General features: G+C 29.7%; 2 protein-coding genes across 2 annotated transcripts in view; one reads left to right on the top strand and one right to left on the bottom strand.

Moving 5' to 3' along the window:
• The window catches only part of LOC107030463 (E3 ubiquitin protein ligase DRIP1-like), a 4815-nt gene extending 4337 nt beyond the window's left edge, over nt 1-478 (top strand). Inside the window, exons 7-8 of the mRNA XM_015231737.1 lie at nt 130-202; nt 302-478. Coding sequence (XP_015087223.1) covers nt 130-202; nt 302-478 — 250 coding nt within the window. The remainder of the gene's footprint in view (nt 1-129; nt 203-301) is intronic.
• A 6738-nt stretch (nt 479-7216) lies between these two features.
• Nucleotides 7217-10361, bottom strand: LOC107031695 (auxin-responsive protein IAA14-like). The gene is made up of 5 exons (XM_015233144.2): nt 9948-10361; nt 8767-8981; nt 7857-7992; nt 7612-7673; nt 7217-7496 (listed from the first exon to the last, which is right to left on the bottom strand). The coding sequence occupies exons 1-5, from the start codon at nt 10202-10204 to the stop codon at nt 7459-7461; spliced, it is 708 nt and encodes a 235-aa protein (XP_015088630.1). The 5' UTR covers nt 10205-10361; the 3' UTR covers nt 7217-7458.
• Nucleotides 10362-16070: the final 5709 nt, after the last annotated feature.

The following is a 16070-nucleotide window of genomic DNA, read 5'->3' as shown; positions in this document are numbered from 1 at the left end:
CCCCCCCCTCTTCCCTTTTTTATGTAATTGCAATTTTGTACTTTCTTTTATTACTATATACATCGTTCTACTTTCCAAAATACCTCTTAATTTTAATTAATATGTTATACTTCTTTTCTGGTTAAATAGGGATGTGAACAAGCCGTCTTCCTACCTAAAGAAGTACCTTGCACAAAAATTGAGTCTTCAAAGCGAAGACGAGGTAAATATATACTTATGTCGTCATTCAATACTTGCTCTGATACCTTTTACATGACACCTGATTATTCTAAATTTCTAATCCTAATAATTTGAAATGTAGGTGGAGCTTCGCATGTTAGGAATGTTGATTCGTCCAGAATTGCCTCTCAAACATCTAGAAAAATTGTGGTTACGCGTAGCACCTCACTCTACAAAAAGATCGGTAACAGTTGGAGCTTCTGCTGAAGAATTTGTGATGATTTTGAAATATTCTCGATCACACCCAGAATTGAATTAGTATATTAACTATGCAGTTTCTCCTTTGCTTAGACATTCAAATTTTACAGGGAGAAAACTTCTTGTTGCATGTTGTTAAACACCTCTAATTTGTGTGTGTTTTATTTATAAAAACGATTAGATGTTTTTGAATTACTTGTTTTGCACTCTAGTTATCAGTTTCTTATTAAGAATTATGTTTTTTTTCTTCATTTTTTCTAAAGATGTGTTAGGTTGCATCTTTTTTTTTTTTAGATATTGACGGTTAGAGCCAGGGACGAATCTACATCATTAATTACGAGTTTGATAAACCTTGGCCAGACTATTATATTCATGTTAAAAAGTTCACTTAATAGGGTATAGATAAACAATCTATATAGAATCCAACAAGTTATCATGTACTATAATCAACGGCATAACTACATAGATCGACCCAAGGGTAGTTATTTGAACACTCATAATCATTAACTTATTTTATGCATATAAAAAATACTCATAAGTTGGTTCGAATATCAATAAGAGAGGGCTTTGTCCACATGTATGATCATGATTGGTGTCCATCTTTTGCTAGGGATTGATTCTTTGATATAAAATTGTTCACCATAATGTTCGAATATCAATAAGAGAGGGCTTTTGATTTGATATTTTTTCTTTAGCAATAGTAGAATTATCATAAGTACTTTTTAATAAAAGAAATTTTGCATTGTGATTTTCATTTTATTTATTTTTTAAGTTCGTTTCGCAACGTTAAAGAATGTTTTTTTTATTTTTATCTATTTTTAAATTTAACTTTCACATAACATATTTAAGATCACAAAATTCAAAAATATTTTGATATATATATTGAAGAATTCTATTATTCTATGTGTATGTTCATATTTATTGTAGTTTGGATTGGTTGTCTATGACAATTCATTAAAGATCATATATGTTCAAATTTTGGTATTCAAACAAAATGAAAAAACAAATATTACTCTAAACAAAACCAATATAAGTAAATTAGTTAGATGCGTTTTGTTTTAAATTACAAGGAACACTATTACCAACTTAGATATGTAAAATGTGTGCTTAAAGTCATTTACGATTTACAACGATAACAAAAATAAAATGTTCAGTATAATTTCACAAATACGATAAAAGAATTGCACTAATTTCACTATATTTATTATAGTATTTTTGTGTCTTTATTGCACGGTGAAATATGTTAGCATTATGATACTCCGTCAACTAATTCCATCAGAAATAAAAAAAAATCACATGTTTCGGAGAGATGACTCATTTTCTGTTTAAGAAAATAATTTTAATTAGTTTATTATTAAAGCGAAAGTAGCAAAATTAAAACAAAGGCAGCACTTAAAAGGAAGAAAAATGTAGAACTCACAATATGTAAAAAAATATAGAATTCAATTATTCTATGTATGTTCACATTTTTATTTACCATATATAATCACCTCAAATTTTTTTGGTGTGTCTGGAGTTAGGATTGACAAAATCAAATTTCAAACAAACTGTCTGTAATGACCAGGAAGGTCATTTTTGGAAAATTTAAATATTAGTGTAACTTGAATCAATTAATCGATAGTTAGTGGGCTAAAGTGATCAATTATTTAAGACCTTATACCATTAGGTACATGTATTAAATATAAGTTAGTGGATTTTGTGGGTTCTAATAAACAGTTGATTTTTTTTATAAAAAAAAATTATCAAAAACTGACGAAAGGGAGAAAAAAAAAAGAGGCGATATCATGTAGCCCTATCAACACGAGCACGATTTGGCTTCAGGTAAGGTTGATCTCACGTTTCATCTTGGTATTATACATATAAATATAGAATGTAGAGTAATAGAATTTAGTTAAATTTAATAATTAAAATTAAAGTGCATTTAATGTTGTTGGATCGTTCTTTGGGGGAGGAAATAGTTTGATATCATCATTGGCCAATAATAATTAAGTAATAATGGTGTCAGGATGATATTGAAAGTACAAAGTGCATATCTGCTAATTAACCGATAAAGAAAGTAAGTATCTTGTTTATTGTTTTCAAATAATTTGACGAAATAATTGCTAAAATAATTATGTAAATTAAATTGAGTTATGGGTTTAGTTGAGTTTCTTGATTTTCTTATAGTTATCATGTTATAATTCAAGTTTTGATATATTGAGATATGTAGTTAATCATGAGGTGTATGTATTATACGAATACAATAAAACTTATGTTATTTGGAGGAATTAAGACTAAACCCTAGGCTTGAAATTTGGAGAAAATTAAAGGAGTTGACATATTAATTGACATCGAGATTAGGAACTTGATTATATATTTGAGTGAGTTTAGAGTCTAGACTAGACACAAAGTAATGTGGATATTTTTCGTCTTGAAATTTTATTATGGACATTTATTTGAATAGATTGCTTTGAATAGGAACTTCAAAGAAAGGGGAAGATTCAAGTTTCGAAGTGATTGTTCGACTATTTGAGGCAAGTGGATTTCTAAACCCTTGTTAAGCGTATGAAATTCGTGTATTTCCTTGTGTGGTGTTGAGAATGACTTGGAGACTTGTTGCTAATTTGTTGGTGTTGTATTCCTTGTTGTGAATTGTGCTTTGTTATCAAAATGGTTATCTCCTCATTTTCATTCGAGCATGTCATTTGCATTGTATCTGAGACATGGTTGTGGTAAGAGGATGTACCATTTCGAGGGTCGTATCGCGCGCCGCGATGGATATTATATTTCGAGGGACGTATCGCGCGCCGCGAAGGTTACTGTTATCGAGGGTCGTGTCGTGCGCCGCGACAGATGCATGGACAGATATGTCCTCCATGGGTCCCAGACTGAGAGACAGCGGGTGTGTATCATTAGGGAAGACAGGCATGGCATTGCACATTTTATTATTGATGAACTTGAACACGTGTTTTGCTGATCTTGTGAGTGTTTCTCTGTGAAGCTTGTGACTGTTGAATATTGAGTTGTTATTGAGAATGTGTAAACTGATAGAGTGTGGTTATTGAGTTGTGTGTTTGGTAAACTGTAAACTGTTAGACTGTAGCGTGGAGGTTTAGATAGGGTGTAAGGAGTACCCGTATTTTGTTCACTTAACTTGTGTTTAGAGGTTTGCTTGTTGGGTACCGCGTGGTTTGGTACTCACCCCTTGCTTCTACAAATTTTTGTAGGTTACGAGCCCGGATCTTCGTGATACCTGTCATTCTTTTCGTTTCCGAGGCATCTTGTGGAGGGTTGTGAGGTAGCTGCTTGTCATCTCAGCGAACTTTCCTACTCCAGTTTATGACTTTGTTTTTACTTGAAAGACAACTTCATTTTAGACTTCTATTTTATTTCAATTCTAATATTTACATTAGAGGCTTGTGCACGTGACAACCTGGTTTTGGGGATTGAATTAATATGACTTGGTTTCATAATAGAAATTGTTGTTGGATTGCCATTTACTTCCGCACTTTGTTAGATATTGGGTTTAGGCTGACTTGTCTTGGTGGGATAAGATGAGTGCCATCACACCATTTTTGGGTCGTGACACTGTCTCGAGTTCCATGAATGACACATGATTGTCTCTACATAAAGTTAAGAAATGAACGATTGAACTTCAATCAATTTTTACTTAAACTCTAGCTATATGTGAAAAAAGTTATTTGAAGCGAATATAAATATAAAATTTCAATTCCCTTGATTAAGCTCACCACCAAAGGCCTAGTCTATCTTTCTAAAGAATGATGGATCCAGCCCAAACAATTTAACTTGGGCTTGAAAATTGAAGCAAAAACATAAAAGATAAATTGCACTTTCAGTCCCTTGATTTTTAAGGTATGTATATTATTCTTCTGTAAAGGTAGTGATAATTGTCATTATCCACCACATACATTATCAAGACAAACAAATTCATACTCCTGATTAAGATATCTTATATGATTTATGATGTATTTTTTGTATTTGTATATATTAATTGAATTCATAAATTTTAGTAGTTTTTTTTTTTGGAACCCTAAGTGATTCGCAATCGCTATAACTTCTATCATCGCTTTTGTTCTTCGACTGGACACTCTGTGTTGAATACTTTGTGCGCATTGGATAAATCCTCATCGTGTAATAGCATGAAAACAAACCACATAGAGAATGTAAACCGCATTAGGTAGATCCTATGAGACATGCTCGAGTCAGACGCATTGAAGAGAGATCCATTCTGGCTCATCTGTGTAGATGATCGCCCTCCAAACCAACTGAACCTAATAATAAAAAAATTACCCTTATAAAGTCGGAAAAAAATATGTGTGTATAATGTTGAATGCCTCTAGCAAAAATTCTACCTACTTTTTGGCTCCCTTTGCTTGGACAAAATTAATACAAGATAAAGAGAAATTGAACATAAATTGTTGGTACTTTATATACAACAAATGAGGGGGCAAAAATTGGTTTTGACCCATTCCTTCTTTAACAAAAAGTAAAAGGTAATCTTCTAGGTCCTTTTTATTCTAGGAAAGAAAAATATTTTCTATTTTTGTTATCTAAAAAATGATATTTGATATAGTTATGAAATAAAATAAAAATAATTGTCCACTTTCTCCTGATAACAAGGATGTGCATGTGTAAGAGATCCAAGGTTGCTTCTCTCCCATAATTTTCTCAACTTGTCTCCAAATTTTATTTTATTTTTATTTAGCACCAAACACAATAACTCTCCCCATTGTATGATCCAAGAAAAAAATATATATTTATAATATTTCCATAAGGTCTCCAATAAAGGCGGAGTCAAGATTTTTATCAAGGAAGTTCAAGGTATAAAGAAGTCAACACACGAATTAGATGAAGAGAATTCAACATTTATAGTATATGCATAACTAATAAAATTTTTCATCGAATAAGGGATGGATGAACCCCTGATTACTAGATGGTTCCGCCCCTGACGTACGATGGGATCGAGTCTTTAAAATGATTCGTTTTTACAAGAAATATCATATTCAAAATAAATATTTAATACGTAAGTTTAAAATAATCGAATCTCAATATAAATATCGAGAAGAGGAGACAGTGCAATAAATTTCTTTGAACACTTCTAAATTGCTGGTGTTAGAGTAATTAATTGGTAGCAGATTCTTCAATTTCCTTTGACTATCACTACTTTTGGTAAGGAATTTACAGTAAAATGCCACTGGTTTTTTCTCTGTAAATTTCTTAAAATGGAAAGCTTATTTTAAAATATTCATCAGGAGTTTATTTCACTAAAATATTTTTTACTAATTTTATTTTTTTCTAATAAATTAAAGGTCTAAAAAGAAGGATGTATTATTTATTTCTAAATTTTACGATTTTTGTTAAGACATAATCTCATATGATAATGTTTTATTCATACAAAATACACTTTATTTTTTTCTCTTTTAAATATATCACCTAATTGACACTTTATTTATCAAAACTATGAGGTTGAAACTGAAACAAAACAATAACTTTAATTAATAAATTTAATTTGTCAAATTAATTAATATTGTATATAGCACCAGGCACATAGCTCTTTACCATTGTCTGATCCAAGAATAAATATTGTATTACATTTTTACAATGTGATGAATATAACATAGAGGTACATCTTATTTATCAAAAATATATTTTAGCGATAATTCATTAATAATAATTTAATCTTATTAAATATATATTTCTAAGGCAATACAACTAAAATAATATTCTATTAATAATATTTTAATCTTTTTTATTATTATAATATATATTAATTATCGTTAAAAATTATTTTTATTACGAGAACGAGAAGGAGGGTCAACTATGTAGAGAGATGAAGAGACAAATCATTAAATTCTTTAACTTTTCTATGCCTGCTTTAATTTCTTGAAATAGTAACACTGAAAGGAGGATAAGGATTCGATCGTTTGAGTCTAAAAAAAATGTAATGAATAAAAATATTTTTTATTTATTTTTTTAATTTGAATAAATGTGTGTTTGTATAAATTTACTTTCAAAATCTGAATTGTAACGTATAAATTGAAATAAAAAGACTAACATATTAAATTGGTAATATTGATAATGTAGAAAAAAAATCATGATGGTATTATTAGTGTGTGTATGTATAGAGAGAGCTTGAAATCTGTCATTGAATTTTCATAGTCAATTTTTTCTCGTCCTATATTTGATATTCATACATTGATGTTTGACTAAATTTTTACATCAGAAAATTTCACATTGAAGGACAAACTATTCTCTAACAAAAACGATTATGTACCATGAATTGAACCTGAATAAAGAAATATTTATCACCCTACTATAATCATCATTGGTTCATGGTCAAAAATTTTAAGTAGAAAACATAAACTTCATAATTGTTTGGTTATAATTAGTAGGATACTATTATAAGATATGATCAATAATGTAGTGATCCCATGAATATATAAAGTAGTACACCATACAGCAAACAATTATACAATTCCAGCCCATTAAAGGGCCATTCATTCATTCACAGACAGACACAAATTATTTGATTATTATGGCAATGTACTAAATGGCCAAAAATAAAAACAAATATATTATTGGGACTATGAATGAAAAAAAAAAAAACCCATCAACAATGCACATGGCTTTGTTCCCTTAGGGGACATAGACTTTGTCATAAATAATAATTCAATGACATAAATATTCATAAAACATACAAATGGATCAATAAACAAATTTAAAAAATAGAAATACAAGATACATAGAATCTTGTTAATTGAAAAAACAAATAATAACAACCACCACAAAGAAGGGATAATTATTTAATCAAACCATTAATTTAATTAAGTAATAAGCAAGCCAGACACAATAGAGGGTTTTAAGTTTATTGCATCATGTTCATTACAAATATTGTCCAAATTAAAGATCACTTCTTTAATTAATAACTATATACTAATTAAAATTAAAAATACAAGCACATGAAAACAACAATATATTAATCTCACAAAACCTTCAACTTCAAGCATTATCTATGGAGATTTTGCACACCAATCAATTGCCTTAGATCCTGCTCTTGCATTTCTCCATAGCTCTTGGTGCTGAAATTAAAAGAAAAAAATTAGTTACAACTTTGTTATTATAAAATAAAATTAAAATTATTAACTTATTTAAAACTCGAAACAAAAACGAAGTATTTAAAATGGGAAAAATTACCAAGTCCAATAGCTTCTGATCCTTTCATTATGCGTAAACGCTTGCATGAATCAACAAACATCCTGTAAGAGATTCAAAAAATAAAGAAGTCAGACTCGTAAAACCATTTCAAATCCTTTTCCAACATAAGTTAATTTTCTTACAATTACATTAATTCGTTAACATTATTGTTAACCTTACATACGTTTTTTCAGTCATCAATCAAACATCGAAATAAAAAAATGTTGATAATTATAAAAACTTACTCCCAAGGTACATCTCCAACAAGCATCCAATCTCCATCTTTATCTTCATAGGTTGGCACATATTCAGAACTGTTAAGGAGATCCATCAATTTGCTCTCATTCATAAAATCTATCATTCCTTGGGACCCATAATTTCCTGTATTAATTATATTTAAATACAAGTGGAAATTAATTAATTAAAATAAAAATATTTTTTTATAGAATAATCACACACTAACATTTATTACAATATGTAAATAAAAAGAAAAAAGCTAGGCTGTATCAACCACTAATTATGAACATGGTTCTAAGATATTAACTGTTTTTTCTTGTCATGTTTTACAAGATTTTATTCTCATTAAAATAAAATTAATTAAACTTATAGAGGTCTAGCAAGTGGACATCCACAAAAGAATATAATCTGCATGTTCTTTCTCTCTTTTAATCCCTAATCATAAAAATATAGTCTTGAAAATCTTAATATCTAATTATATCTATACACATGCTATTAGTTGTAGAATAAAGTTGTTTTCACCTAATAATTTTCAAAGATTGATTATTTTCCAAAGAGTTTAACTTCTCAACACTAACAACATATCGCCTAAAATAACGAGTTAATTCCTCAGATAATCACTGGTTAATTGATCTTATTTTGTTAACATAAAACTCATTGGTAAAATCAGATTTACTACTAAGAAAATTCATGAGTAAGTCAACATGCATAATATAAGGGTGTCAATCGACTTTCCTTCGATAGATGTGATTAGTGACTACCTCCACCATCGATAAAACTAATTTAAATACAAGATAAAGTATTTATTTTTATACTGTCAATGTATATACGATACTTACCATTAGTAAAGGAGCTAAACATCTTAGCCAAAGCATAAATATATTTTTTTTATCCTGTCAGTGTATATACGATACTTACCATTAGTAAAGGAGCTAAACATCTTAGCCAAAGCATCAGAAAGTTCTTGGTAACTTTTGTACATTTTCAAATCAACCTTACGTAGGTAAGGTGCACCATCCATGCAAACTTTGACAAATGCAGCAGTAGTCTTCTCACTTTCTTCAGTGTTGCTCTTTTGAGCCATTACATTCTTCCTAAATGATCTCACTGGTGGCCAACCCACAACTTGTGCCCTACCAAAAAAAAAAAAAAAACGAGTCAGAAATTTTATTAAAGAGTGTCAGACATACGTGAGTCAATTACATATGGTGTGGCGTGTCTATACATATATACACATAATAAAATTTTAACATAGCTAAATAGTGTAATTTTCTAGCGAAAGAGGTGTCATTTAACCCCATATGTAATCTATTTAAAAATTATTATATTGAGTATACATTAATTTTAGTCAAAAGCTAGTCATAGTAACATGACAAAAATAAACACTACTGTATACGGTCATATAGGTCAGACAATTTTCTTTTATCTTTTAGAAAGATGGATTTAATTTTCTATATAGATAATAAACACCATAAAATATGGAAGAAGAAAAAAACACTAAACTTTTATATAGTAGTATATATATTTAATAGTATTTCTTTTGAGTATATTAAATATCTCACTAAGTCAAGATTTATGACGATAATATCATAATATACTAGAGTGAAAGATCTATAGTTGAGCAATTGTTAGTACCGACAATATATGTTAGCTCGAACTTAGTGTGTTGGATACTTCAAAAAATATGTATTTAGGAAGGATCTGACACGAGCATAACAATTTTGAAAGGTCCAAATAATAAAAAGTGAAAATTAAAGAGGAACACAAAAATGTCTTTTTGGATATACTTCAATGTTTTGAATATTATCGAAACAACTAAAAATTATTTGTAATTATGGAAATCGAAAACAAGCTCTCTATCTTTATGAGGTAGTGCTTCTGAGAGTATATATGCATAACTTTCTTATGTGAGATTATACTGAGTATGGTATTGTTATTGCTGAAAGAAACCCAAAGGATGAAAGACACGAAAGCTTGATATTGTTTAAGCAGATAAGAGTAAAAAGCATGTCAATTATTCATCAAATTTTGAACTATTGACTATCAGAGATTTCTCGATTATCAAAGAGATAGATAGATAGAGAGAGAGGGAGACTTACTTGGCAGGTGGCTTGATTGGATCTTTGTTACAAACAACTTCTTTAGTAGTAGTAACATTATTCTTCATCTTATTATTCTCCATAGCACAAGAAATATCATCATTAGCTTGATGAAAATTGAGCTTCAAATCAACAGTCTCAGAAAACCCTCTTTTCCCATTAACCTTATTATTATTATTATTATCGCGAATTAATTCACCTCCACCACCACCACCACCAGGTAGTCCCAAACACAACTCAGTTTCTTTCAAATCCATCAAAAATCAATCTCTTTTTTCTTCAATAATTTTCTTCAATATGTAGTAGAAGTAGTAGTACAATGCAAATATTATAGAGAGAGAGAAAAATATTGAGAGAGAAAATGCAAAAATAATATAAGTATAGTTAATAGTAACAAAAGTTTAAGGGGGAACAAAGTATATGGCTTCATGTGCATATATACCCAATGGTTTCATTTTAGCTATCAACTTCTGATGAATCACTATAGGACACGTGGCAATACATGGTATGTTGATCACCTAGGGATCAAAAAGCATGTTACTAAAATAATTTAATCTTTTTTTAAAAAAAAAAAAAATTGGTTTTGTGGGGGATATGTAAAATTTTTATATTATGATACCCTAATGATTTGTCTATATCATATTTTATTTTTTTAGGGTGGGGTGGGGTATAAGTTATTTCAAGTGGATGGTGTTATTTTATTTTTTTAAAAAAAAATGGGTAGGGAAAAAAAAAGACTTGGATGGGGAATGCCATGATTAAGGTAACAAATGGGAAATTGAATAGTGGTCCAATAAAGAGGTATGATCAATCATATTTCTCTATATAACAAAAAAATAATAATATTGCAAAAAGATTAATTATAATGTAATGTATTTTCTATATCAAATATATTTGATAAGTCTCATAAATTCATGTAAAACTTGACTTATTATGTATTGTCACTTTGCAATGACTCTATCCATGTGTTTTCATGTGTGTTCATTTTCTTTTTATTTAACTTTTTTTTGGCATTGTAATCATTAATAATGTACTCAAATTAAGATAAGTTTTGATTTTTTTTTTCTCAATTATACCCTTATTTTGTAACATCAATAATCATGAATGATTGATGGCTAGGGAAAGCCTAATTATTTTTTCAAAAAAGATTTTTATTTTTATTATATAAAGAAATGATGTTATATCTAAGGGGGAAAAAGTAGGAGTACTAACTACTAATTATTCAATAACAAATGGGATTGATAATTGAATAGTGGTCCTATAAAGGACCATAATTGATAACTTCTTGATATATATTATATAGTCACCAAGCTATATCGTGAGATAGATTGTATTTTATTTATCAATAAGTATAAAGTATAATGATTGTTCAATTAATTCAAGTAAAAATTGACTTATTATGTATTGGTATGGGTCAAAACATTCAGATACTGGTTCTTATTCCGTTTAAGATAAACTTCTTCGATAATCATTTTTATTTAACATTTTTTCAAAAAAAATTAATAAAATCTTCCTTACTTTTTATTTATTTATTACTTTTAGAATTTCAATTTTATGTAAAATCATGTTGAGACCCTCGAGCCTCCACCAACACTATCTCAACAAGTTATAAATGGTATAATCAACATGGTAAATATACTTTTAATCTTCATTTGGAGTGCAAATTCTAAAAGTGATGGACAAGGTAGTTACACAATGAATTATGGAGAGTCACTTTTACACTTAATTATAATCGGAGTTGAACTTACGATTCTCAAAACTTTGGGTGTATTAAATATCATTTCAAAGTTAAATTTAAAATAAAAATAATAAAATGCACTCTAACTAGAGTCGAGCCCTGGTCTGGTGGATGGTTTCTCTACCTTGTATCAACAACATAAGAAAAATCTTATTGTATTTATTGGTGCATTGTTAGTTAAATTCTTATTTTAGCCCGTTTCTTAAAATAGATACACATATATACGCATTATTTTTTTCGAAGTTAACAATACACATACACCCCACCGAACAAGATGGGTCAGCCTCTGATTGTAATGAAGATTTTAGTAGAGTGATAAGCTTAGTTCCTTCATTGATTAAAGTTTCATTTTAGAAACTTCGAAAATAATATCGTCGATTTTGCTGAAATCACTTTATCATTCAAAATGAATTTTCTTAATACAAATTTAAATTAATTTAAATTAATGAAATTCTAAAATAAAAATCGAAACACTTAATAAAAGAAAAAACTATTACTATACCTTTGTTTACCTATTTACACATCATAATGTAGTAAGTGAAAATATGAACCACAACTATATATTATATGACACATTTACAATGATTAATTCTGTCATTCACCTATCTTTTATTCCAATTTAACCCCCAAAAGAAGAAGAAAAAAAAAACAGAAAGAATCATTGCCTGACATTTTGTTTTCCACTCAATTTATTATATAAAGAAATAGAAAACAAAGTGCACGTTACTCTCTAGACACTAGAGAGACATTATCAGAGAGGTGAAAATATTAGATATTTGATATTTATATATATGGAAAAAATGTCAACTCCAAAAATATACATTAAATTAAAACAAAAGATTTTCCCTACCTTAGAGACAGATGTGGCATTCTGTCCACCACCTCTTTCTCTCTCTAGATCATCACCATTAATGGGGTCGGTTAGTTGTTGGAGGAAACATTATACTATAACTTGTTGTACCATCAATTTCACCCTAAATATTATTACTTTCGACGTTTCAAAATAAGTGTTGTGTTTGTGTCCTTTTTTCATATATTAACAATAATATAAAACATGAAATACTTTATTTATTTTATATTGTTTGATTCATATTAATTATATAATTTATATATTTATATTAAATTAACCTTATTAATAATGTTTTAAAATTCTATTATTTGTTACTGTTTTATATAGTTATTTCTCAATTTTGATGGGGTTGTACTAGGGGAAAAACCTTAGCCCACTTTTATTTGTCATGATGATAAATATACGCGGTGACATATTGTATGTTGTTTGTAGATGAAGTTCTGATTGCCAAATATATGGTGGAGTTAACACTAATTTTCTGGTTGAATACCTACAATTCTTGGAGTCTAAAGAATTTAAGTTGATTAAAACCTACTTGAAATGAAAGTTTAGTAATGTAACGTATAAGACTGATGTGGAAGTAAGGCTTAATCCATAGGTCATTTAAAAAAAAGTTTCAAACTTTTTGGGTCTATTATTTAAGAAAATGAGGAGATCGATAAAGATGTCACTCACCATATTAGTACAATGTTAATGAAATAGAGACTTACATCTAGAATCTTATGTAATAAGAAAGTGCCACAAAACTTAAAGGCAAGTGCTATTAAGTTGTCACGACCCAAAAATGGGCGTGATGGCACTCGTCTTATCCCACCAAGACAAGTCAGCCTAAAACTCAACCATTACAAAAAAATGCGGAAATAAAATATAAGTAACTTAATAAAACCCCCAAAACCTGGTAGTCACGTGTACAAGCCTCTAAAGTATTACAATTGATTCAAAAGAAAAACTCAAGTCTCAAATGAACTTGTTTCTAGAATAGAACAAGATCATAATTAAGGAGAAGAAAGTCTGTTGCGATGGAAACAGCTACCTGACAAATCTCCAAGAAACCTCGGACAAGGAGAAGGGAAATATCACAAAGTCCGGGCTAGTAACCTACAAAAAAATTTGTAGTAGCAAGGGTTGAGTACCAAACCACACGGTACCCAGCAAGTAAAACGTCTAAACACAAGCTAAGGGGATAAAATACGGGTACTCCTACCACCCCCAACCAAACCTCCACAACTACAACCTGCATTAAAATCAACCCAACCTAACAGCTCACAGTTTACATAGCACGTAGCTCAACAACAACACTTAGACAAATTACATATCCTCAACAACAATACTTCAACAAATTACATATCCGCAATAACAAGCTCAATATTGATCAATCACAAGTTCCGCAGAAAGGCAATCAGAAGATCAGCAAAACACGATATCAAGTTCACTAATGATAAGTATGTGCAATGCAATGGAATGCAATGTCAAGTATAATGATGCATGTCTGACCTAATGATACACACCCGCTGTCTCTCAGTCCGGGACCCATGGGGGACATATCTGTCCATGCATCTGTCGCGGCGCACGACACGACCCTCGATAATAGTTACCATCGCGGCGCGCGATACGTCCCTCGAAATATAGTATCCATCGCGGCGCGCAATACGTCCCTCGAAATGGTACATCCTCTTTAAATTCTCATTCTTTCTCAATGCACATAACACTTGTCACAACCATGTCTTAAAATGATGCAAATGACATGTTCACACAAACAAAGAGGATATGACCATTTTCATAACACAGCACAATTTACAGCAAGGAATACCACACTGACAAATAAGCAACAAGTCCCCAAATCGTTCTCAACACCACACAAGGAAATACACGAATTTCATACGCTTAACAAGAGTTTAGAAATCCACTTGCCTTAGTCAATCGAATAGTTACTCTTGGACTTGAGCCTTCCCTTTCCGTTGAGCTTCTGAACCAATGGAATCTATTCAAGTATATATTCACAATAAGGTTTCAGAACTAACAACACTCACACTTTTATGTGTTTAACCTTGACCTAAATATACACCCCAATTTATAGTCAAGTTTGTAATTCTTGATGTTAATTAATATGCCAAGTTTCCTATTCTCAAATTTCAAGCCTAGAGTTAAGTTCCCAAGTTCTCCAAATAATACAATCTGTATAGTTTTCATATTTTATAACATACAAATATTAAATTACATATCCTCAAATATACCAAAATTTAAATCATACATCCATGCCAAACACAAGCTTTAATATGAATGTTTAAACTTAATGGCTAAACCTCAAATCCTCAACCATGCCATACGGTAATTTCATCACTGTGATCACACATTAATTGCTATTTCTCACTTTACTTCGCTTTCAATTTTTTTTTTTCGTTTGCAACTAATTGAATGAAAAGAGAGTTGAAAATCATTCCTAATTATAACTTCCACTAATGAACATCTAATCCATTTAATTTTCTTAATTTCTATGATGAAAACTCAACAAAATATTATTAATTTTTTTTTCCAATTATATTTCAACATTAAAACTGTATTAAGGAATTTGCAATGTTAATCCGTAAATAAATATGCTTAGGGAACCCAATATCATCCTATAATCCATATTGTTCAATCATTTTCTCATTCAATACCATATCATAGATTATTATTATCATTAATTTCCTACCCCCCAATTCTTGTCCCCACTAACCATTTCATATTAAGTATATTGTTGCACTTCAATTCCTCATTATATTATAATAATATAAAATTCTCTAGTGCTCATTAATTGACATAGAAAACTTTAACAACCAATACTAAGAAAGTATCGTACCTGAAGTTCTAATGAATTCAACAATGCTCTTTGTAGTGAGTTTGCCGCCGCTGCCTCACGCATGAGAGGTTAGGTTCTTCCTCTTCTTTATTTTATTTTCTGAATTAATTAGGTTCTAAAAGTGATATATTATATTAATTTTTTATTTAATATATAAAAATCAAATAGTATAGAGTTTTAAATAAATTTCAGATTTTGCCCATTATTATTAATTAAATTAATTATTTTATAAATACTCGTCAATTAATTAACTCAAGTTAAAAGAATAATCAATTTTTTTAAAAATGACCTTCCGGGTCATTACATTATCCACCACTAAAAATCATGTTCGTCCTCGAACATAAGGAAGAAGAAATAATAACCGATGTTACCAAAAGTCTAAGTTATGACCTACCCGTCGGTGTTCATCTCTCTAAGTGAGTTCTTCCTTAAGACCATTCCATCAAGAACTCTACTAAGAACTGAACTTTCAAATCAAACTTTGAAATATCTACAAATTAAATGTGATTATCAAGCAACATACCATCCCATGAACTCAATCTAAAGTGAAACCCATTAAGGGAGAGTCAAACATATCTAACCCAAAAAAAGAAAATTATCCAGTAAACACCTAGCAAATGATAAACTCATGTGTATAGAACCTCTAACAACACTATCAGATAACTATAACTATTCACGAAAGCTCTTATATAAGTT

This window comes from Solanum pennellii, chromosome 9 (genome assembly GCF_001406875.1).
Source record: "Solanum pennellii chromosome 9, SPENNV200".
NCBI classification, from domain to species: domain Eukaryota; kingdom Viridiplantae; phylum Streptophyta; class Magnoliopsida; order Solanales; family Solanaceae; genus Solanum; species Solanum pennellii.
Note: the sequence above shows the minus strand (reverse complement) of the source record. Positions and strands in the feature narration are given on the sequence as shown.